Source organism: Marmota monax, unplaced genomic scaffold (assembly GCF_021218885.2).
Source record: "Marmota monax isolate L192 unplaced genomic scaffold, Marmota_monax_Labrador192_F-V1.1 WCK01_AAM20220418_F8-fsc00178, whole genome shotgun sequence".
NCBI lineage: Eukaryota > Metazoa > Chordata > Mammalia > Rodentia > Sciuridae > Marmota > Marmota monax.
In genome coordinates, this window is record NW_026694501.1 from 920,945 (window position 1) to 944,978 (window position 24,034).

Genomic DNA, 24,034 nt, shown 5'->3' on the forward strand with positions numbered 1-24,034 from the left:
CAGGTCATGAGGCGACTTTCCCACATCATTTCCACCTCTTTGTCAACTGCTGAGTGCCGTGCCCAGCCCTGAACGACTGGTGCTCTCTGAACAAGCTCTGGTGCAAAACCAGCATTCAGCGGGGCTGGGCTGGACTTCTGGATACTAGATTTGAAGTGTGGCAGCCACAGGCCAGTTCTCAGGAGGAATAATCAAAATCGACTTTTAGGACCATGACTTCTGATAATGGTGGAAAGGTGACTTGTTCCAAATTCCCAGCGGAGGACAACTTTAAAAGTTGCTCAGATGACTGCATGTATACATATGCACACACACACCCGTGCACACACACAGAAGCACCTGCACAGCAGCCAGCAGCTTCTTAACCTACTGATTTATTTAATATGCATAATGTATACATTTAATATTTACAATGTATACTTATGTAGGTCTATTTAAGGGTGATTGAGGGCACCAGGAAACAAACCAGACAGCCACGGATCATAGTGCCAAGACCTGGGAAAGAAGGACATCCAGAGACCTGTGCCCAGCACCGGGGCTACTTTCTCCCTAGAGAAGATACCACAAAGGTGCAGAGTTTTGAACAACTTCTGGGGCGACAAACCAGGCTGGGACCCCAGAGACCCTCCTGCTAGGAATGAGTCAAGTGGAAATGAAGAATTACGCCCAGGGACGGAAAAATCATCTCTTTCCCACAAGTGGACTCAAGCGACCTGGTTTGCCAGGTCCTCAGACACCTGCAGATGTAAACATAGGTTTCCTGGAGGAAGAGAACTTCATCCCAGGCCTCCTACTGGTTTCAGATACAGTGAGTACCCAACTCAGTCAAAATCCACCAAGTACCCAAAGAGGGATACGAGAAATCGAACAAAACCCAGGGGAAAAAACAGCCACTAGAAACAGACCCATGGGTCTCCACACAAGGGAATTGCTCAACTTTAAAATAGCTCTGCTGCTGGGGATGGAGCTCAGCGGTGGAGAGCTTGCCTAGCAAGCACGAGGCCCTGTGCTCAATCCCTCTCACCACAAACAAAACAAAAAGTCAAAACTATGCTTAAATATATTGATGATAAGAGGCAATTATAATAGAGAACTGGACATGTCTTTTACATTATTTCTACTTCATTATTATTTTTTATGGTACTGGAGAGCTCTACCACTGAGCTACATCCCCAGACCTTTTCTATTTTTATTTGGAGACAGAGTCTTGCTAAATTGCTTAGGGTCTCACTAAGTTGCTGAGGCTGGCCTTGAACTTGTGACCCTCCTTCCTCAGCCTCCTGAGTTGCTGGGAGTACAGGTGTGTGCCATGGCACTCAGTTCAACTTTATTTGTTTCAATGTCGCCCATTGCATTTTTAATATGCAGGGTGCCACTTCCTCTGCACAAGCCGGCCTGTGAGCAAACATCAAAACCAACAAATAAAACCCTCTGGGGAAAGCCAAGAAGAGCGACTGGGCTGAATCTGAGGATGCTTGTTGGAGATGTCACATAGGCACCACCCTGATTCCCAGTGGAAAATCTTTTGCTGGTTTGTAAGATGCAATTAAACACAGACACTCCCTGAAATTCAGGAGACCACCGCTGTCATGGGCTTTGGCCTTCGAATACGGACCCATCTCCCCTTTCCCTTGTGCGCACCCAGACCCTGGCTCTGCCTTTGGTCCAGTTAAGTCGTGATGGAAGACAGCAGCCCTCGGCCAAGGGCATTCCACAAATCACGTTTAATTGTCACAACCCTCCATGGGGCTACGGTGCCTCTATGCCATGAAAGGAGACACGGAGGTGAGGGCCTGCAGTGCATGTTCACGGTGCCCAGCCAGCCAGCACCAGAGCCAGGCTGGGGGCCAGGTCTGGCTGCTCCTGAGCAGGCTCCCAGAGGGGTGCTGCTCCCATTTGCTGGTGGCTGGGTCGTCCCTGGATGCCTGAAGTCAGAAGAGGCCTCGGAACTCTGTCTCTACCACCTCGTTAAACCCCAGCTGTGTTCAGGGACCCAGCCGGAGAGACCTGGCTTCTGGGACCCCAAGCCGAGGAGGCTTCCAGGGAACGGAGAGCTGACCTCTCTTCTCCTCTCCCTTGTGGAACTCCGTTCAGCAGGGCCGTGATGACGGGGACGGGCTGGGATGGCCTGAGCCATGTACACAGGGGAGAAGGGGCAGTGCCAATCCCGGCCACCAGGGCCCTCCTGGGAAAGCTGCTGGGGAAGACTCTGCCTCCCGAGAAGCCGACGCAGGGAGGGGACGCAGGGAGGGACGCAGGGAGGGACGCAGGGAGGGGACGCAGGGAGGGGTGGGGCCGACACAAGGACTCCTAACCCGGTGCAGGCCAGGCTCAGGCCTTAGAGGCCGCTCGCCCCACTGAGGTCCCTTAAGTCCAGGCAGGGGCCCAGGGCAGTGGAGGGCTCAGGGGCCACCAGGCAGAGCCCAAGCCCAGACCTGGGCCGTGGTGGCCTTTGTCTGGTGGTTTACCTGATTAGTTTGGTTGAGCAGAGGAGTCCCTGGGGCCAGCAAGATAATAGTGGGGACAAGATAAAGAGGGTATGAAGGGAGAGGAGGACTTCCCTGGAGGAGGAAGGAGAGGGCTGGGGAGGGAGCAGGAGGGAATCTGGGGCTGATGGGAGGTGAGGACAAGAGGAGCTTGGAGAGGAACAGAGGGGGCCCCGGGTGGGGACAGGGCAGGGCTGGGCAGGGCTTCTGTCCCACCCAAGGGGCTGGGGAAGGGGTTCCAATAGGTGAAGAGCAGGTGCTCCTTGGTGCTGATGTATTGCAGCAAGGAGGATAAGGGCGAGACACCTGGAGGAACCTGCAGGTGCTGTATGATTTGGGAGGTGAATGAAGGAGGTTATGAGCAGAGAAGGGTGGAAAGGGAACAGGCAGGATGGGGCCAGGGAAGGTGGAATTGGGGGACAGCCCAGGTCTGGGGCCAGCTTGGGCTCTGGGGCAAGAGCTACAGAAGTCCTCTAGTCCAGGCTGAATCAAAGTGGGGGGACAGGCAGTCCCAGGGGGCACCTTGCCCTGTAAGGAAGGAAAGAGTGCTGGGGGGCGGGGACCAGGGCTCGCGCCTGTCAGATCCACTGCCGAATGGCCAGAGCCGGACCCAGACGCCACCAGGTCCCCAAGCCTCCCTGCCCTCTTGGAGACCCCTGGTCCCAGCCCCTTTGCTCCCCACCCCTGAGCGCCCAGCATGGAAGAATTGAGGGGTGGAGCAGCTCACCTGCTGGGTCCTATAGCTTCAGGGAGGTGACCCGGGGGATGTGGAAGAGCTGAGTCTCCTCAGAGCTGGTAGAGCTGCGGCATGGCAAAAGGAAAGTGTCCCCAGAACAGAACCCCAGCTCCCACACAGGGACAAACCCAAGTCCTGATGTTCCTGCCTCTGAGGCCCTCCAAGAGAGAGGAAGAGTTTTAAGATGCTATGCTTGGGTGGATGTGTTACAGTAAGAAGGATGTGGGGCAGACATACGGGAGGACTTCCGGGCCACGGAACTCCTTAGTGCATGTGTGTCTTCAGGCCTAGACTATGATTCTTCTCTGCCAGGTTTCAGGAGTAGGTAGGGCAGGGGATGAGGGTCCAGTGTCTATAAAGACTCCTTCCTGGGCCTCCAGTGTCCCCCCTGACCCCTGAGATCCTGGCAGCCCCTCACCTGAGGCGTTTCCGGATGGGACGGAAGTATTTGGAGGTCTTCACAGCAAAGATGATACTGGGGATGAGGAAGAAGGTGCACCAGGCCAGGCAGAACCAGAAGGCGTTCTGGAGGGGTGTGAGGTCGGTCAGCTGGCCGGGTGGCCTTCCCAGCTGCTCTGCAGCCTCCGCACTGGCTCAGCGAGGGGCGGGGACAGCTGTGACCAGCGCTGGGAGGGCAGGGAGCAGGCCCCGGGCTGGGGGCGCCTCATGGCCTGCTCACACTGCCCATCTATGGGGCTCGATGTCCACGGGCCCTGATGAGCCGGGGCACTCACCCAGGGGTCGGCCACCATGTCACACAGGATCACACGGCCATTGTCCAGGGCTGTGGAGAGGGGCTGGCAGGTGGCGATGCGCTGAGTCACCTGTGTTGGCAAAGGAGGCGGGCACATGTGGAGACCCCTGCCCCTCGGGTGTGTGCCTCACATTCAACAAGAGGTGGACAGGGACATTCAGAGGTCCAGGGACATGGCTGTGGCCCTGCACACCGTACACAGATGCGGGCAGCGGCCCCGGGCAGGCACAGGGTGCAGGCCCAGAGATGGAGATGCTCCCGCCTCTGCTGCGCTCCTGCCCTTGGTGCTGGGGCTCGCCCGTGCTAGGCCCGCCCTGTGCCCAGCACTGAGCTCTCAGTGGACAGCCAGCACGTACATGTGCACGTGCTGGCACACATGACCTCACCTGCTCGTACACACATGCATGTGCACAGACACACTCAGGCCAGGCCAGCCCCCTGTGGCCAGTGCAGAGCCACGACAGCTCTCAGAGGCTGTGGCCAGCGGGCGCCTGGAAGAGGAGGTGGGCTTTGACCACAGAAGGGCAGGGGCACGGCGTGGACGGCACGTTCTAGATGGCCAGGACCCTCCCAGCTCACACGGGCGCTGGGCAGAGGTGGGCGGGCAGAGATCAGCCAGCAAAACCAGGGGTGCCGATGCCAGGTTTGGGAGTTTGGGTTCAACCCTGAAAGCCTGGGGCACCTCCAAAGGACAGGGTGACCAGCTGCTCCCCTGGGTGTGGGTGACCCTCAGCTGCTCTGAGGCCAGGCAAGGTCCAAGCCCCCACTCACCTCCTCTCTCACCCAGGCCAAGTACTGCGAGAAGTAGCTCAACTCCCGGCTCAGGAAGCAGGCACTTTCCTGCAAGAAAGAGGAGGTCCAGGCTGGCAGGAGGCCCAGGAGGCCAGGAGGCCAGGAGGCCCCTGCCCCAGGCCTGACACCATCAGGGCAGGATGGGCCTCCCTGGGAGCCACCGTGAGGGTCAGGGTTAAAGGAGAGGCTGAGGTGGAGCCCGGTCCCCAGCCCCACTCACGTTCATCAGGATGCGGGCGGCCCTGGCAGGCAGCTCTCTTTCGAGGTCAGCGACTTGGCTCAGGACGCCCGCTGTCTGCAGCTGGAGGGAGAGGAGCCTCGGCTCTGTCCCCCTCAGGGAGCAGGACAGCAGGCAGCCACTCCCCGCAAGTCACCGCTCACCTTAGCAGGGTGGGGTCAGCGCCGAGGACCCTGAGGCTGAGTGGTGGTCCCCAAGGCCCCCCACCCCACCTCCTTCCCACCTCACCGCGGCCCTCCCTCTGTCTGCAGCCCACTGCCCTACCCCTTACGGCCACCTGAAGACGAGGGGCAGCGGATTCCAGGGCCCTGACGCTGAGGTTGAGCTCTGCCTGTGCAGGAGAGACCATGCTGGTGGGGGAGGGTGCGAGGGGTGGACGTGGCCCCCGGGGCCTCCCTGCTCCTCACTGCCCTCTCCCCGGCAGGCCGCAGGCCCCTGGGCCTCAGGACTCACCACCAGGTGCTGCTGGGGGACAACCTTCTCCCGATAGAGATCTCTAAGCCCATGGGCCTCCATTCTCAGCTGCTGCCCCAACGAAGAATTGCCCTGAGAGTGGACAGAGATCAGAATGTCCCCCACGCCCCGCAAGACAGGCTCTGCCTGAGAATCCTTGACCCAGACTTTCCGCGAAGGGGAGGTGGGAGTGCTAGGATCAGAGGCAGAAGAGGAGACTTCCTCAGCTCCAGGGAGACCTGTGTCTGAGTTTTAGGTCTGCCCCTGGCTTGTGGGGCACCCTAGTCAGCCACGGGACCCTTATCAGCTATGGTGGCATCTGCAGACACCAAGGGACGCTCCTGGCCTGCCCACCAAGCTAGGCTGCTGCAGGGTCTCAGAGATGTCTCAAAGAGAACTTCCCAAACTCTAAATATTTGTGAATACAAAATGCCATTTCTTCCCCTGGAGGGCATCTGTCATGGTGTGGCCACCACACCTGTCCCTGCATGTTCCATGACAGGCGTGTGCATAGGATACCCATGATATCAGGCCAGTTACCTCATTTGATCTGAGGCGACGTCAGTCCTTTTTATAGATAAAGAAACTGAGGCTCAGAGAGGCTGAACGACTCACCCAAGGCCACACAGCCAATTGGTGGCGGAGCTTGAGTTGGAACAGATGATGCAAAGCCTCCAGCCCAGTTTGAGGACCAGGAGCCTCAGCTGTCACTGGTGAGGGGACCCTCAGTCCCCTGCCTCTGCCCTCATCCCCTCTCCAATGCAAGCATCCTGGCCTCCCGCACCCTCGGGCCTCCTCTGCCTGCTTCTCACCTGGGCCTGGGCCAGCCCCTCCAGCTCCTGGGCCAGCGGCTCCAGGTCAGTCTTCACCACAGGCCTCTGGATCTGAGGGCAGACGGAGAGGCCACCACGAGGGATGAGTGCTGAGGCCCCTGGCGACATTTCAGACATTTCCCAAAACAACAACAGAAGGAGGCGCCCTCTGGTGGAGCCCAGGCAGAGCTGCCCAGCGCGGGCTGCAGGGGGCTCAGCACCAGGAACAGCGCAGGGGGTGGGCCGAGGGCGTGGCGGCTCCCAGCAGGGAGGACCCCGGAGCAGCTGGGAGGGTTGGGAGGTGAGAGCCTCTCTGAGGCCCCTCCACCCTGCGGGGACCTGAGGGCCACTGTCCACCTGCACGAGGAAGGCCTGGTAGTCGACTTTCTCCAGCCCACTGTTCTGCAACGCCTCCAGGTCCCGGTGAGCCTCCGGGCTCAACAGCTCCAGATTCTGCACATTCGGCTTGAAGTTCTGCAAGTTCTGCTGCAGGTTGTGGGTGTACTGGGGGAGGAGGAGGAGGATGGGGAGCACGCCCAGGTGGCAAGCCAGGGTCCCAGACGCTCCCCAGGCTGGCGGTCAGCGGTCACCAGCCCTCAGGACCACCATGCTGGGTATGCAGGACCACCCAGACGCACCCCACCCCCTGCCAACCTCCTTGCACACTCTCCAGGACCCAGCCTCTGCGCTGCATCTACTGGCCACCAGGCTGCAAGCATGGGCCTCCCTGTCCATCTGGCCCCTCTTTTTCACATCTGCAGAGTTGAGGTCTTTTCAGGGCCCGAGGTTCTGAGATCATCTTTTTTTCATTTGTCTACTTGTCAGTTGCCATCAGCCCCCGTGACCGTGGGACCTCGGCTACCTATTCTAGACACAAGCCCCGGGCATTAGAGCGGAGACTCCCACGTGGTGGCTGAGGCCCAAGTTTGTGGACTACAGGAAGGAAGGAAGGAAGGAAGGAAGGAAGGAAGGAAGGGAGACAACTGCATTTCCAGGAAAGATCCTTGGCATTTTCCTACCATCACGGCAAGAGATTTAGGGCTCATGAAAGTTCAGTCTCAGAGTTTAACAGAGAAAAACTGAAACCAGACAGGGGGGTTCATCTGCTGGACGATGCACAGCAAATTAGAAAATGCAGTCCATCTCTGCTTGCTACTTCGCCCAGGCTGCCCCCTCCCTGTGACAGAAAAGCCCTCACCTCCTAGGAGGGGGTCCCAGTATGGGGGGTCAATGCAGTGGGCCCCAGAAGGCTCGCCTGCCTCGCTGATCTCTGCATAATCAGCTGTCGCTTTCTTCCTTGAGGATGAAATTTCTAAGGTCACCTGGGTCAGTTGCCGGATGGACTCTGAGGACCTTAAGTTCTATCTCTTCCCTGAGCTGGACCCTTCCTCTCCCAGGACCAGGCCTGAGACCTCTCTCCCTGGAGCCAGGACTTCCGGCCAGCAGGGCAGGGGGTCCCCTGTGCCCAGGGGCCATCCTGGCAGCCTTCACCCCTGGGGCAGTGTCCCTGGCCTCTCACCAGGGTACGCCAGCTCAGTGCACCTCCTTTCTGGGTAAAGAAGCGGACAGGGGTGAGCTGAGGTCTTAAGCCAGCTGTCCCAGGTCACACAGCTTAAGGCTTGGAGTTGGGACTGGGCCCCATGGACCAAGAACTGGGGTGGACCTGAGAGGAGTTGGGGTGTTCTCGCGAGGAAGCAGAATCAGAAGTCAGCCTGCTGCTTCCCAGGGCAGCAGGGGCAGGCCAGGGAGGGGTGTGGGTTTCCTAGGACACGCTCAGAAATGGCTCCACCTCCCACCTCAACTAGGCACCAACGGAGGCAGGAGGGGAGGTTCACAGCCTCCACACATTTAGAGCCATGTTCTCAAAGTACGTCCCCTCTCTCATGAGGTGGCATTTTGGTTTGTTCTAGAGCTGCCCCTGGCCAGCATGGGCAAGCATCTCCACCAACTTCCTGTGTGACCTCTGGCGAGCGAATGCCCCAAGTTCCAGGAGGCACAGGCAGAGTCCTCGGGGTCAGGCTGGCCTTGGGTGCTGGGCAGGGGCCTGGCTCTAGTCCTGGGCCAGGCCCCGAGCACCTCAACCAGTCTCCCTGGGTTCCCAGCAACGGCGCCTCCACAGAAACGGGACCTGAGGAGGAGTATCTGCAGGAGAGGTCCTCACAGCCTTCTGGAACGTTCTCCTACCTGGCTGATATCCAGGTGCTTCTCCAGGTTGTAGGAGTCATCCAGCTGCAGGACCTTCCAGAGGGCAGCCCCTTCCCTGCACTGCCTGGGGGGAGGGCGAACACAGAGGAAGGGAGCTGGTGGCCACATCACCCTAAGGGGACAGCCACTCTGCCCTCCCCGCAGGCCCTCCTGCCCCCAGCCCAGGCTCCCACTCACTGATAGGTCAGGAGGACGCTGACGTTCTTCCTCATGCCGAGAAGGTGGGACAGGTTCAGGGATGGGGGCAGGTTCCCCGGGGTGTCTGCAAACTGCGGATGGACAGGGAGAGACGGGGGTGAGCGTGGTGGCAAGGCTGCCCGCTCCCCTGAGCCCACCCTGGCAGAGCAGGCTGGCGGGGAGCATCTCGGGGACTCCAGACCCAGGGCTGGCCTGTAACCTGAATGAGCCCCGGGCCCCTCCTGGCTGGGGCGATTCCCATGACTCTCTGGGAGGGTGGTGGGTCAGCCTGACCCTCGGAGAGAGCCCAGGCCAACCCCCATCTCACCACCGAAACGCACCCAGGGCCCCAGGCCCCGGGCTCAGAGTGGGAGGAGGGAGGGGGCCAGGTGTGAGTGGGACCACGAGGTCCTTGTCTGGAGGCGCACGGGTTCTCCCCCGTCCTGTCCCCTGGGCCTTCCTGTCTCTGTGCCCACTCTGCCCCCCTCTCTCCCTCTCGACCCTTCTTCTCTGCCCACGCCTCCCTCTGCTGGCTCTGGGTCCCCAGAGAGGTGACAGGCCCACCTGGTAGAGCTCCCCGCTCTCCCAGCTCCGGCACACCAGGGTCTGCACGTTGCCGCCCACCAGGAAGGTGAGGAAGACCAGGAGGATGAGGGGCGCGGCGAAGAGGAAGCTGAAGCCCACCCCCCTGGGGAGGGCGAAGGGCAGGCTGAGGGGGGCAGGGTGGCTGCCCAGGCCAGCCCTCCGTCCCCAGCCACACCCCAGGGCCAGCATGGTCTGAGTGGACTGCAGGGCAGAGTCTTGTGGGGAGCAGGAGGGGGGACTGGGCCTCCCGGGAGGTCCCTCCTGGTCCCACTGCACCCCACCTTGTTGTTGGGGTCCTGCTGGCCCTGGCAGCCTAGAGAAGGGGACGGCTGTTGTGTGCACAGAGCCAGGTCTGCCTGGCACCTAGTGCCTGTGGAGGTGGCCCGATCCAGAACCCAGCCTTCAAAAGGGGTCACCAGGCATGGCTGGCCAGCAGGAGCAGCACCCCAATGGGCTGTAAGGACTCTTAGACCAGGTGCCACTGACTTGTAGGCTCTTTTGTGAGACTGCCACAGCCCCACCCAGGCTCTGAGGCTCGGAGAATGAAACATGCGGTGGAGTCAGCCCCCACGCTCCCGAGGGCTGTCACCCTTGTGCAGTGAACAGCCTGCCCGACTGTATGCAGCAGCACCCTCTTAGATGACAGCTAGTGTAGGGAAGGTGGAGAAATAGGACTCTGCCTTGTGTTGGCGGTGCTGCTGCCTGGATCCTGAGGCTCTGGTCTGAACCCAGTGGGAAGCACGCCCCCTGAGGACCTCAGTTGTCCCTGGTGTGTGTGTGGGTGCGCACGGGGAAGTTTTCTGGCCATCCTTCCTGCTCTAGTGCAACCCCCTTATGCAGATGAGGACACCGAGGCCCATGGCTGGCCATTTGCCCAGGGTCTCCCAGGAAGTGGGGGCTTCTTACACCATGAGGAAGCGGGCTCCAGCCTCGCCCTTGGCTTCCGATTGGCTGGGGTCCTCTCTGGCAGACAGTCCCCAGATGCCCAGGCTGAGGCCCAGCAGGTTACAGGCCACCACGAGCAGGACCACGGAGCACAGCACGCAGCCCACCGTCCACCTGTCACAGAGGGGTTGGAACTCTGGAGGGGCTGGTACGGGACCCAAGGCTAGAGTGTGGAGGAGCAGGTGTGGATGCTTCCTGAAGCCCTGCTGCTTAGGTCCCGGCACACAGCGAGGTAGAGACACGGAGGCCCGAGGAATCAGGGGTCCTGACTTAAAACAGGCAGAGGTGCAGCGCAGTCAGGGGTGGCGGGGGCTAGAGGTGGGGCTCCAGCAACAGAGAGGCCGGACACCCACCCTGCCCGGCCCCAGGGCCCCTGGGTACCTGTAGGTCTCGTATCTCTGCACCTCCTGCAGATAGGGACGGCTGTTTTCTTCCAGCTCCTCCAGGGCCCGGCTCCAGCGGGGAGCTGCTTCCAATTCAGGGAACGCTTCAGCCAGTGTCCCCATGCCTTCTGGCTTCTGGGCCACCGCCTCCTTCAGATCTGCCCGAAGCCACAGGGTCTCAGGGGATGCAGAGGGCACCCAGGGGCCAGGGAAGAACCCCTGGGACCTACCGCGGGCCCACCAAGGAGGACAGCCCTGACCACCACTGCCCCACTCCTCTCCCCTGGAAGAGCCTCCTGTCTCCTGGAAGAGCCTGCCCCGGGGAGCTCACCTTTGATCACAAGCTCCATCTGCATGGCCACCAGGAACGGGAGGCTGTTGAAGGTAGTGTTCTCCTGCAGGAACCAGCGGGGTTGTGCCTCCGACCCTCCAGCCGGTGTCCCAGCTTGGGGGTCCCAAGTCACCAGGCCTCAGAGGGCGGGCATCCCTCCCGGCTGCTCTCTGCTCGGGTCACAGTCCCTTGGTTCTCTTGGTCTCTGCTTCCGTCTTGCAAAGCCCTGTCTGACGGTCTGACATATCACCCTTCTTCCCCAGAGACCCCGTCCTTCCACTCCCAGTCCCTTCCCAGACAACAGGTCACCTCAGCCATCCCCTCTTGTCCCGTCCGTCCTGCACGGGACCGCTAGCCCTGACTCCAGAAGTTCAGCTCCCGTCTGCCATTCCACCTAAGCTCCCACTTCCTCTTCCCAGGACCTCCCGCTCCAGCCACCTGTCTGGCTGACTCACTGTTTCCCCAACTCCAGGTTCTGGGTCACAGGTGCTGACTCACCGGCACCCTCCCCCAGGGCTGTCTCCACCCAGGAGAGCCCGCCCGCCTTGCGGAGCTCAGCCAGGGGCTCGCTCACTGACCCCCACCCCACCCCACCCCAGGCCTGCCTCCGCCAAGGACCGGCGGCATGAGCCCCCAGCCCGAGGTGACAGGTGTGGCCTCAAGTCTTAGGTTCAACTGAATTCCCACTTCAAAACAGGTAAACTGAGGTCCCCGTCTGTGAGTGCCCAGGCAGGAAGAGGAGTCAGGGGGCCCAAGTGGGCGCTCACCTCCTGGACCATGTTGGAGAAGTTGGCCTCGGGGACACCCTTCAGGTGATGCAAGACATTATCCACAGGGGGCACCTGCAAAGGGGCGAGATGTCTAGGGAACAGCGGGAGGGAGGGGCGGGTGTCTCTGAGCCCTCAGGTGTCAAGTGGGGACGGCTTCAGCCCAGCTGCCAGAGCCAGTGTGCGTGAAGTCCAAGGCACCAGGTGTGTCCTGGGGAGAGCTCTGACTGGCTGCCAAGGTGAAGGTCATTGGCCTTGGGCTCTAGTGCTCAGGAGGGGAAGGAGCAGCCTGGGAGGGGACCAGGGCAGTGGGCCTCAGGAAACCCCAGGCCATGAGGCTGCTGGAGGGTCCCTTCAGAGCCCCAAGCCTCTGCCCCCTGCCTGCACCTGGGTGAAGTCAGCGGCCAGCTCCAGGGCTTGGGCCCGGTCCTGGGTGTCTGTGCAGTCCTTCCCGCACCCAGGCTGCTGCAGCAGGGCGAGCAGGCGGTCTCGGTGCTTCGCAAGAGCCAGCACCAGCTGCTGCTGTCCCTCCCGCAGCTCCACCAAGGTGCTGTTCAGGGCACGGAGCTGGTCCGTGGAGACCTGCAGGGCTGAGACCCACACCTGGCCTGAGCTGACGCCACAGCTCCTGGCCTCCGCAGCAGCTCTGCCAGAGGAAGGACAGTCCTCCCCTCTGGCCAAAGGGACCTGTGGTCGTTGACCTTTAAGGTCACAGTGGAAACTGCCCCAGGGCACGTTAAACCAGGAAGTGGGCAGAGATGCCCGAGGACACGGGGATCTGGGATGATGGGATGGGGACATCATGGGTGGGGTAGGCCGCTGGAAATTCAGGGCCGGGTGAGGGTGGTCCTGCCCGGGTGGTCATCTGCTGGGCCCCACCCCATGCAAGGCACTGGCCCAGCTCACCCTGGCCCAGGCTGTGTACCGAGGCCAGCACCGAGTACATGGTGCTCCTGAGCTGGCTGTGAATGGTGGGGCCGATGCTCTCACCAATCCCTGGGGAACACAGGGCATAGGGCATTCTCAGAGCTGGCCCCCAGGAGCTGAGGGTGACCCTACCCCCACCCCAATCCTGCTCCCCAGGTCCCAGCCCTGGCTCTGCAGGGTGCTGTTGGCTTCTCCACCCCACAGCAGGGGGCCTGCTGTGCTGGGAAGCCAGCTGGGCCATCCCGCTGTGACACGGTGTACCAGGAAAAGGCCAAGATTAGGGCCCTGGGGCCTGCCGACGCCACTCTCACCGTCCAGCTCCTTCAAGACTTGCTCCTGGGGCACAGAGAACTGCTTAGCCACGGCCTCGAGCTCCTAGACAAACACAAGGCTGTAAGCCACTTTTCCTGTCCCTTGGCAGCCCCTTCTCTCCTGGGGACAGCACAGGGGCAGTTACTCATGTCAGCGACTCCCCAGCAGGGGGTGGCCACGTGTGCCGAGGAAGGGCCCCTTTTCCCCTTTGCAGGCTATGAACACAGGGCACCCCCTCTGCTCTGCCCTGCCTGGGCCTGGTGCTCAGGAGGCACCTGGGGACAAGGGCATTACTTGGTGCTCACCCCGGGGACATCGGAGACCAGGCCCCGGAGGCTGCGCAGTGTCTCAGGCACAGCTTCAACACTGGGCCCCATCTGCTCATGTGTGCGTTGGTTGGTGACAAAAGCACAGACCACACCAGCCCTGCGGGAGGAAGGCGAGGAGGAAAGATTCGCGGGGCGTCCGAGGGTCTGGGCCACGGCCGGCCCTCCCGCCCAGCCAGGGCCGCTCCTCACAGCAATATGATGGTGGTCAGCAGCAGGAAGGCCATGAGCGTGCCACGCTCACAGGCCATGGCCTTGTGCTCAGTTTTCACACGGCCACCACAGCGCCGGCGACAGCGGCAACAGCAGAAGCAGAGGCCGGTCGTGGGCACTGCCACGAGGTAGAGGCCCGCGGTCACTGCGCACACCACGTAGCCCGCCTCGTACCGCACCACCTGGCAGGGCGGCAACGCGTCAGGCGGTCCCGACCCCCCTCCCAGCCTGGCTTCCCCGGATGCAGAGGGAAACGAGGGTGGAGGGCGTGTCTCTCTTCTTGGTGGTCAATGTAAGGAGGACACGGTGTCCCTCCCGGCTACCATCTTACAGATGAGAAAACTGAAGTTCAGGGAGGTTCCATGTCACTGCAGAGCTGCGGCTGGAACCCAGGCCTGCCACTGTAGCACCCCTGGAGAGGAGGAGGGATGACCGAGACCCCACCCTGGCAAGCACCGGGCAGACGGGACTGAGCTGCCAGACGACCCCTCCTGCTCAGCCCCAGGCCCCACTCCAGCAGGTCCGCCTTGGTTCTCACCTCATCCACCTTCAAGGAGGACGGCTGGTTCAGCAGGGCCCTTACCAACTCTGTGGGGAAAGAGCCAAGGTGAAAGTTCGGGGACAGCCACTGCCCTGGCCCTGCGTCACCCCTCCCCACTGCCAGGCCCAGTGGGATCTTTGAGGCCATCCGGCTGGGCCTCAGCGCTGCCCCAGGGGAGTCCCTCTGGGCAGGTTCTGGACCTGGAGGGGAGGCTGAAGCCCAGAAGGGGCCTGGCCTAGCAGCTCCCCTCCAGGTCCCACCCCACCCCTGGCCCTCTCAACCCCAGGTGCCACCAGACTCAGAGAATGAGCCAGGCTAATGTCATGTGCTTCTAAGTCAAGGTCCTCCAGTTAGAGGAGAAACAGGCTCAGAGAGGGAAAGGGGCTTGCCCAAGGTCACACCAGAAGGTTCTGGAACTTTTTCCTAGGGTACCCTGCCCCCAGGACTTCTGGGAGGAAGAAAGCTGTCGGGATGCTGGGGACCCTGCCCTCCCCTCCACGTGCCCATGGACAGGGAGGCTGCTGGGGACCAGCGGCCAGAGGTGCACCAGGGGAGGAGAGGGGAGGAGCGCACTCACCCGAAGGGAAGGGGTTGAGCTGCACCACGGACAGGAAGCGGCGCACCATGCCATAAAGGGGGTCCAGGGGCCCCGGCGCCCTGACTTGGGGGGCCAGCCAGCGGGTCCTGGCCGCTGGGGAGAATGCCAGGCGCTCGGAGGGGCCGAGCGACGTGCAGTCCGTGGCCACCGGGGGCGGCAGACTCAGCGCCAGCCCCAGGCCCAGCCCCAGCAGGGGCGCCAGGAGGCCTGGCGCACGCATTGTGGGGTCGGGCAGGCGGGCAGCGGTGTAGGCAGGTCGGTCTCAAGCGGCAGAGTGTGCGGGCGACCACGGGGCAGGCTGTGCATCCTTCGGCAGCCTTCCTCCCTCTGTCCCTGCAGCTCTCAAACCGGCCCGACAGGTTTGGGCTCCGGAGCTACCTGGGCACCCGCGAGCGTAGGACGGGCAGGGGCGGAGGCCTGGGTAGGGGGCAGGGCCTGGGCCTGACGCCTTGGGCGGTGGGAGGGAAACCTGGGTTCCCCTCCCTCCCCAGATGCTAGGCCAGGGTTCCGTGGGAGCAGGTTCAGGCGGCAGGTGGGTGCCTCTGGACTATCTGGGGTGGCCCAATTTCAATCTGGTAAAACACAGCCACCCAGTGCAGCCTGCCCCAGGGGGGTCACAAGACCAGATGCACAGGCCGGGGAACCGGCTCACTTTCCCTGATCCCCTGGGGCTTGCTCTGTCCCCATGGTCATGCCCAGACATCACTGCCAGGCCAACCTGGAACAGAGGGGCACCCGACAGGCAGGGTAGTCCCAGGAGGGGAGGACAAACCTAGTAAGGGTGTGCCCTTCTGCCCAGCCTTGCCCCACCCAGTCACAGAAAGAACTGATCCGGGAGATGCCCAGGGATGTGTCTCCACAGGTCTCCGTTTTGTCCACGGCTTATGCCTGGTGCCCAGAAAGTTGCCAGCGGCTGATCAGGTCCTGGGGAAATCTTGCTGAAGGGATGGAGGATGTCCTGGTGGCAATGTTCACACTGGAATCAGTCCCAAAGGCCACCCTGAGGAGCTGACAAGAGGAGCATCTCCCACGACACACTGGGCACTCTTCAAAGCCAACCGTGTACAGATGTCCCTGTTGACACGAAACTCGATGCGTTAATACATAACAAATAGCAGGTTCCGGAACAGGACAGGGCACAGGGCCATAGAACATGATCGTCTCTGGGAGAATCACGAGCAAATCTTGCTCATCCGTGTGTCCTCATTTCTGTGCATTGAATGCATGTGACTTGTGTTAAGAGAAGTAACAGGGGTCTGTGAGGTTTCACGCAGGTCCCTCCCCTGTCGGGAGCCCTGGGGGGAGGGGATGGCTTGGTGGTTTGGGTGAACTTGGGACCCCCCAAGTTCAGTCCAGGGCAGTAGCTCAGTACTGTTCTATGAGGTGGGTAAGAGGCACGGGGACTGGGGACCGCCCTTGATGGAGCTAGTGACGAAGAGGGGACTTAAGTTTGGTGTAGGGCTGGGCCGGCTACGACTTCTGGAGCCTTGCTGTTGCTTCCCATCTCAGTTTTCTCAGAGCTGGGGAACAAGGGTGACCAGGCATGGAGTCCACTTAATAACGGGGTGCAGATGGGAAATGGGACCTCATCAAAGGGTGATTCAGAGATGAGGATCAGCGCTGTGGTCACACACTGGGGTGCCCTGGCACCTGGTAGAGTGGGAGCAGGCTGCGGGCTGGGGAGGTTCCTGTCCCGACTCTTCCCCTGCAGGCCTCACCCTGGTGGGTAGAGGGAGGCCCTGCCCACCTTGCCCCTGCCCTGCAGCCTTCTCCCCAGACTCACAGCATCTGTGCTAGGGGCTCCTGCCTCCCGGAGGCTGCCTGGCCTCTCCAGGGCCGGTCTGCTCCTCCTGACTCCCTCCCGCTCCAGTTCAATCAGTTAGAAAGAATGCCTCCCTGGCGATCACTTTCTAACTTTAGCCCCGTCACCAGCGGGATGGAAATAGCTCCTGCCCGGCTCGATATAATCCACCTATGGGGAAATTAGTAACTGCCATTGAGGCTTTCTGTACTTTCTGCACACTAGTGGCCCAGAGGACCAAAATCGGGGGGCGGGGGAGGACCAAAATCCTCAAGGACTTGGGAAATAAGCAGATCCTCACTATTCACTGTCTCCCCTCATTACTATAATTAACCCCGTCACTGGCTGTTGCTACTGTTTTCATAGAATGTCTCTAATTGTACTTGGAAGGTAAGATTGCCCAAAGAAGAATCACAATCACGCCAAGCCTCTTCCCTGGCCTGGGGGCACTAAGGTTGATGAAGACACCAAATTCACCTGTTTGACAGGTGGAGAAATTGAGGTCTGGATAAAGAAGTTTTCCTGAGTCAGGGGCCAGGCCAGGAGTGAACGCCCTAGATCTCCTTCTTGAGCTGGATCCTGATGGAACAACCCATCATCAGATTCACTGGTCAGCCCCGCCTCCTCCATCCCCAGCCTGGGAGAGCAGGTGGGCTCAGGCCCAACGGTGGTGAGGCTACTATAGTTGAATGTTACATTAGCCTGAAGTTGAACAAAGATCATCCAACAAAAGCCTATCTTATAACAGTGTTGGAAGTTTCCAGCAATTTCTCGGAATCTATACAACGGTGTCCTAGGTATACTTGCACATCGCCGTGGAATTGGAAAACCATCAAGTCCATTAAGTCTGGCCACTGTAAGTAAGAGACCGTCTGCACAGAGATATTTTATCCTGGTTGGAGAATGGAAAAGTGCATGTAGGTCAAGAATAGATAGGAAAAAAGTCCCCAAACGAAAGTTCTGTGCATGCTGGGTGAGTCGGGTGAGGAATGGGTGGCCTCGGGTGGGATGGAAAGGGAAAAGACTCTTCAGTGAGTGGCCTGTCCCTGGGAAGGTCCTCCTGAGCCTCACCAAGCAGTAAGGATGGGGCGAGGCCCAAAGAGAGGCCACAGCAAGCCCGTAAGGTTTCCAGCAAAGTGCTAAGAGTTCCCGTGCCAACCACTGCAGGCCCCAAGAGGGAGCTCCGCGGGGCTGCTGGGTGTGGTCCAGGGTGTGGGGACCTCGGCGGCTTAGAAGTGGTCAGAGTTGGGAGGCAGGACCTAGGCAGACAGAGATGACTGTGCTCTGGTTCCTTGGGGCAGCATGATCTTCTAGAAGCAGCAGCCTAGCACCAACTAGAGAAATCCTCCAGAAAGACTTGCCGTAGGAAGCTTCAAGTCTCACAGCCCAGGATACTGGGTGGGCCCTGCACCCTCTGTGTAGCCTGGTGAGTCCCTAGGGACCAGATAGTCTCCATGTCCACAAGACTTGTTTGTATCAAATGGGAGGACAGCATTTTCTGGCCAGAGCCAGGTAACCTGGTTTGCAGAACCTCAAACTTCCCAGAAGCATTGTGGGGACTCCCTCTGCGAATCTGACTTAGACAGATAATGGACACCTGTTGAAGATGAGTCATTGGTGCTATTCTGATATAGTCTCAGTTCCATTTCAGTTGGTGTAATGAATTACCTGAGGCTGGATAATTTATAAAGAAAAGAAGTTTATTTGGGTCCAAGAGCATGGTACTGGCTTCTCATGGCGGATGGAGCCACAATGGTGGGCGTGTGTGCGTAAGGGATTGTATGTCGAGATAGGAAGCCAGAGAGCGGGAGGGGCTGGTCTTGCTCATTTATAACAACTTGCCCTCAACTAACTTCCTCCACCAGACCAGCATTAAACTCTTCCGAGGGCAATGTCCCCAACGACCTAGTCACTCTCCACTAGTCACCTCTTAAACCTTCTTCCCCTACAACATCACCGTGCTGGGGACCAAGTGCCCATGAACCTCTGGGGTTCACTCAAGCCTTCCAAACCAGGACAGCATCTCTGACCCAGTCTCTTCCCCTCCTGTTAGGGCCAGGAAAGTGGTTGGTGGTCCCCTGGGGGCTCATGGCAGCATGTACCTCCCAGGCCCCGGAGCTGTCTGACCCTGGTGCCCAGGAGCTCCCCACAAGTGTCAGAAAGACAGATCTTACCAGGCGGCCAGGAGGAAGTCGTCCACTCCCGAGTCTTGGCGTGTCCTAGGAGGACACAGGACATGGCAACAGTGGCTGGGGGGCGGGGAGGGCCTAGGCCTGAAGGCGGCCCATCAGCCTTAGGAGACTGGGCCAAACAGGGCAGCGGGAAGCTTCTGGGGGCGCCACCTGCTCTGGATTGGAGCCTGTTTCTGCTCAGCACCCAGAAATCATCTTATCCAAACGGCCAACTACATGGAACCGGGTGGAAGGGCGCGAGGTCCTGTGGCAGAAAGAATCCTGACCAGCCAGAATGCTGGGCTCAGACCACAACGGGGGAAGGCGGCCCCAGAAGGTGGCAGCCAGTTCAGGGACTGCGGGTTCATAACCGCTCGTGGAAGCAAAGAGACTTTCATGGGTGAGCCGACCACAGGTGACGCCAGTCACTAGTACAGACACCTAAGGCGCTTGGTAATGCCAGGCGGCCGAGAGGTTGGAGGTCTGGTGGCAGAGCCTGGTGCCATTGTCCTGCAGCGCCCTGCCCTGCTGAGCACAGTGGGCTCTCTCCAGAGAAGCCTTGGTCAGTTGAGGCAGGGCAGGGGGCCTCCAGGCAGGACCAAGGGCGCCTGGCCTTGAGGGTCCACCCAGGGCCAGCAGGGGAACAGGTAGGTTGGGGAAACAGCCAACATGACTCTGGTCTTCCACACTGGAGGGAGCCGGGAGTCTTGTCCCCCTCTGTCTCCTCCTTATGTTCTCTGTCCCTGTACAGAACTGACCACCTGAGCCTGGCTCATGGCCAGAGCAGGACAGGACACACCCAGCCCTCTCAGGGTCCTCTCCCCAAGGCATCCCCCCCTTGCCTCTGGTGCCCCCTGCAGGCTGAGGATGGGGCTGCAAGTGCCTGGGTCACCCGGACTATAGGAGAGAAAGTGACACCTGACCCAGGTGCCGGGCATTCCTGCTCATTTAAATACAAACATCACGAAATGTAAACTGTGGACATGTCCCCTACAAGCAATGGTGTGTGAGTGTGCGGTGTCCCCCAAACCCAAGGGAGTGACATAAAGTTGTGAGGGGCTGCTGGATCTCATGCCCTCCTCCAAAGGCATGTCAGCTGTCAAGGACGGGGTGATGGCACAGCTACTTATTCCCCTGGGACTCCTCTTCCTGGTAACATGCAAGTCCCCTGTGGCTTCACTTTGGGGATGATCTTTTGGGGTTGGAGAGATACAAAGGGAAAGGTCCCCTGAGCAGGACATTGCCACCAGCCAGCAAGGTAGGACAGGGCAAGAGCAGAGCAGAGGCCGAGGAAGGGGCCCAGGGCTCCCAGCCTGCTGCCCTTGAACCACCTCAAGATGCAGGGTGGCATCCCAGAGTCCCCGCATGAAACCTTCAGGGGTGGGGTTCGGGCATTCGTGGGTTGTGAGCTCCATGGGGGTTCAGGTGGGCCAGGAGGACCGAGGGCCAGGGCACCCCAGGTCCTTGTCACAGGAATAGCCCCGGAGGGCTAGGCCCACTCACCTCCCACAGGCCTGCAGCTTCTTGTTGGGAAGGAGGAGTGTCAGGTTTCCACTCCTGCCTGTGGCCATCTGTACCCCACCTTCCCAGCCCCCACAGCAGGCAGCGAGGGGCCGGGGCAGCTGGGTGGCAAGGAGCAGGCTGGCTGTGGTGGCCCCAGCTCTTCTCGGGAAGCCTTCAGTGAGCTTTGGGCCAGCTGGGCCCTGGGGATACCCGCTGTCCCCTGCATGGGTGTAGATGCAGAAAACTCCCTGCCTGCTTCTGGAATGGCCTGTGGTGCTCTGGGGGACCGCTGAGGACCAGTGAACACCGTGGAGCTCCTAGGGAGGGGCTAACGTGCCAGCAGGGAACAGGCGAGGTCACTGACCCAAGCGGTTCACTGCAGTGAGGGCCTCCTGCTTAGGCCAATGGTTATGCCAAGTGCAGAGGACAGCGGAGGAAGGACTTCAGTCATGTGACAGTGGAGTGGTGACATATAAGTTTGAAGCCAGCCTCAGCAACTGAGCAAGACCCTGTCTCAAAATAGGAAATAAAAATGACTGGGGGTGTGGCTCAGAGGTGAAGCCCCTCTGGGTTCAATCCCCAGGACTCGGGAATGGGGAAATGTGATGCAAGCTTCCGCTCCCAGTGACATGATCCTGAGGGTGGAATTCACTCACTGCGGAGCTCTTTTGGTTTGATGAGAGAAGACCTGCATTTTAATCTCTCAGATAGAAAGTGAATAAGCAACATCCACGTTCAGCATGTGGTCCAGCAACGTAAGCATAGTACTTAGAAATACAGAGTGCCTCAGGAGGCCGAGGCAGGAGGATCGAGGTTCAAAGCCAGCCTCAGCAACTTAGTGAGATCCTAGGCAACTCAGTGAGATCCTGTCTCTAAATAAAATACGAAAAGGGCTGGGAATGTGGCTCAGTGGTTAAGTGCCCCTGGGTTCAATCCTTGGTACCAAAAAGAAAAAAAAAAAAAAAAAGAAATGCATAGAAAATATGAGCAAAAAATCAAGAGAAGGAAGTTGGTTGTGGGCAGGGAGGGTGGGGCGGGGTTTTGCTCATTGTCAGGATCATTATTTTCCTGCTGTTTTATCTTTAACCATATGCATGGGATATTTTGCCAATCATTTAATATCTTGAGTGAAAAGAATCAGGTCTCAGTAACAATTTTTTATTGTTGCTGAAACAAATAACCACAAGCTTTATGGCCTCAGACAAAACAATTTCTTAGGACATCACCCTGTGGGTCAGGTAGAACCGCCTTCAGGCTCCTCCAGGCTGTTGGGAGTGTCCTGCTCCTTGGCTGTCCCTGTTTCCCTGTGGTCTGTCAACCCTGAGCTGCCCTCAGTTCCTGCAGTCCTCTGGTCCCTGCAAGGAGGCCCCTGCCTCTCATAACCAGCAGTGGAGAGCTAGGTCCTTCTTGCCCTTGGAATCTCTTAGATGTCTAGTATTTTTTTTTCTCTTCCGCCTCATCTCTCTGACTCCTCTGATTCCTAGTCTGTATTTAAGGAGGAACCGTGGACTCATTTGGGTATTCCAGGATGGGATCCCTGTCTGTATTGGCCCTTTCTTCATTACTATAATGAAATACTCAAGGCAGACTGGCCTTATAAAGAAAAAAGGTTCACTTAGCTTACAGTTCAGTGATTCAGGGCATGATATAGATGGGCATGGTGGTGCATGTCTGTAATCCCAGACTCAGGAGGCTGAGGCAGGATGATCACGACTTTGAGGACAGCCTCAACATCTTAGAGAGACCCTATCTCAAAATAAAAAAGTCCAGTGATACAGCTCAGGGGTAAAGCATCGCTGGGTTCAACCCCAGTACCAGTTAAGGGGAAGGCATGACACTGACATTGACAACTCTAGCGAGGGCCTCCTTGGCCTTGTCACATCATGGTGGGTGTGCCTGTGTGTGAGAGAGTGCATCTCAAAACAGGAAGCCCGAGAAAAGGGGGGGGGGTCCCATATCCCTTCTGAGGGCACACCCCCATCGACCTAAGGACCTCCCACTAGGCCCCACCTCTTAAAGGCTCCACGTCTCAATACCACCATCCCGGGGCCAAAGCACCCAACACATCCAACCTTTGGTGGGGGTCACAATTAGACCATATCCAAACCATGGTACTATCTGAAAGTCTGACGGTGAGGAAATTTCATTATATCCTCAAAGCTCCAGCATAGTAAGTAGATTGAATAAAGTTTGAATAACCAAGGGATAGGAATCTTTAAGGGACATCTTCAGAGTTCTGCCTATGAAGTGTGTCTCTATTGTGAAGCTTCTCGCTGGTCCTTTGCTAATGTGAACTCCGACTCCCCAAGAGGTGATTTCCCCTTGGCAGGTGTCTCTTAGAATTAGGTTCAGTTGAACATGCCAGAAAACTCAAAATTTAATACTGGGTAAAACAAAACAGAAATGTATTCACTCTCACACAAAATGAGACTGGAGGTTGGTCATCTAAGACTGACTTGACAATACCAGAAAGCATCATGACCTGTGACCTTCTCTTTCTAGTCTATCATCCTAAAGCAGTTTCTAACTTGAGATGGATTCATGGAGAAAAACGGCTGTTGAGAGTCCAGCTGTCACATCTACAGTCCATGCTGGGCTGCTATACCTCCAGGCTGAGGTATCTTTCTTCAAACAGCCTTCCCAGAAATCAGCCCAGACCTTGAGCTTTTATCTGCTAGCCCCTCTGAGCACAGTGACAAAGTCACCTGCTCCCTTCCCAGGCAGGACAGCGGGCTGCGGGTTGCGTGTCACCTTCTGGCCGCCCAGTAGGTTTGTGTCTTGCTCTCCTCATCCCCAGTGACTGAAAGTGTCCTAACGGCAAATCACGGAGCACTGGAGAAAACAAAGCCTGTGCTCAGCCGCTCAGTCACATCCCAACAGAATCCTGTGCTTGTCACGAAGGAATGACCCACTCCCCGTCTGCTCTCCTCCCTGCCCTGCTGGCGTGGGGTGGAGCAGGCGTGTCACCTCCCTGTAACTGCAATGGGGAGGGGCGCCCCAGGCCCTGCTGGACCACTGCCACCTGACGTGTCCCTGGGTGTCCCTAGAGCAGGACCGGTCAGCCAACCCACGGCAGCAATTCCAGGCATTTCTGCCTGGAGGCCCCCAGTTCCTTTGCTTCTGTGTCCCTGTCAACAGCTCAATGCCACCTCTGTCACCCCCGCCCCCCCCCCCCGCCTCCTTGCATGTGGCTGGGGGGCCCATCCTGATCCTTCATGCTCCAATCTCCGCTGGAGGAACCTGGAAGGGTCTCTGACGCATGGTTAGGGGCAAGGGAGGTCATTGCCACAGAGGGAGGAAGGGGCTTCAAATCAAATGCCAATCACCTTGTTCTTCAAAACCCCGTCACAGTGCTCTGCAGAGGGGAGTGTCCCCAGGCTCTGTCCATCTGTGAGCCCTCTTTTCCTGCTGACCCCACACATGCCAGTGTCCTGGACTGAGTAGAAAGGCCAGATTCCGGATATACAATCTATCAACAAATGTATGAAAAAAATGTTCATCATCTCTAGCAATTAGAGAAATGCAAATCAAAACCACTCCAAGATTTCATCTCACTCCAGTCAGAATGGCAGCTATTATGAAGACAAACAACAGTAAGTGTTGGCGAGGATGTGGGGGGAAAGGCACACTCGTACGTTGCTGGTGGGACTGCACATTGGTGCAGCCAATCTGGAAAACAGTATGGAGAGTCCTTGGAAATCTGGGAATGGAACCACCATTTGACTCAGTTATCCCTCTCCTTGGTCTATACCCAAAGGACTTAAAAACAGCATACTAGGGCTGGGGATGTGGCTCAAGTGGTAACGCGCTCGCCTGGCATGCGTGGGGAGCTGGGTTCGATCCTCAGCACCACATAAAAATAAAATAAAGATGTTGTGTCCACCGAAAACTGAAAAATAATAAATATTTAAAAAATTCTCTCTCTTCTCTTTAAAAAAAAAATCAGCATACTACAGGGACGCAGCCACATCAATGTTT

The 24,034-nt window shown here is 58.7% G+C and overlaps 1 protein-coding gene across 2 annotated transcripts; it reads right to left on the reverse strand.

Annotated features, from left to right (window-relative positions):
• Positions 1–358: 358 nt before the first annotated feature.
• On the reverse strand, positions 359–14,937 carry Prom2 (prominin 2). 2 transcript variants are annotated; one of them, XM_046420101.2, is made up of 24 exons: positions 14,561–14,934; positions 13,981–14,030; positions 13,422–13,624; positions 13,209–13,329; positions 12,903–12,966; positions 12,571–12,660; positions 12,052–12,254; positions 11,665–11,739; positions 10,898–10,961; positions 10,565–10,724; positions 10,145–10,297; positions 9,218–9,341; positions 8,654–8,745; positions 8,456–8,540; positions 6,629–6,775; positions 6,272–6,343; positions 5,460–5,552; positions 5,284–5,337; positions 4,989–5,069; positions 4,748–4,816; positions 3,957–4,046; positions 3,641–3,747; positions 3,214–3,287; positions 359–3,014 (listed from the first exon to the last, which is right to left on the reverse strand). In XM_046420101.2, the coding sequence occupies exons 1-23, from the start codon at positions 14,799–14,801 to the stop codon at positions 3,224–3,226; spliced, it is 2,502 nt and encodes an 833-aa protein (XP_046276057.1). In that variant the 5' UTR covers positions 14,802–14,934; the 3' UTR covers positions 359–3,014; positions 3,214–3,223. The 2 variants fall into 2 exon arrangements, 1 of the variants encoding a protein (XP_046276057.1); XR_009224532.1 differs by lacking the exons at positions 359–3,014; positions 3,214–3,287; positions 3,641–3,747 and having other exon boundaries at positions 3,976–4,046; positions 5,271–5,337; positions 14,561–14,937.
• Between the last annotated feature and the right edge of the window lie 9,097 nt (positions 14,938–24,034).

Bases quoted from the DNA above. Each gene is read 5' to 3' on its own strand.
- Prom2 (XM_046420101.2), bottom strand. From the start codon at position 14,801: ATGCGTGCGCCAGGCCTCCTGGCGCCCCTGCTGGGGCTGGGCCTGGGG. The intron at 14,031-14,560 runs GTGAGTGCGCTC...CTTTCCCCACAG, and splicing joins GCTCAACCCCTTCCCTTCGG to AGTTGGTAAGGGCCCTGCTG. The intron at 4,047-4,747 runs GTGAGTGGGGGC...TTGCCAACACAG, and splicing joins TGGCCTGGGTGAGAGAGGAG to GTGACTCAGCGCATCGCCAC.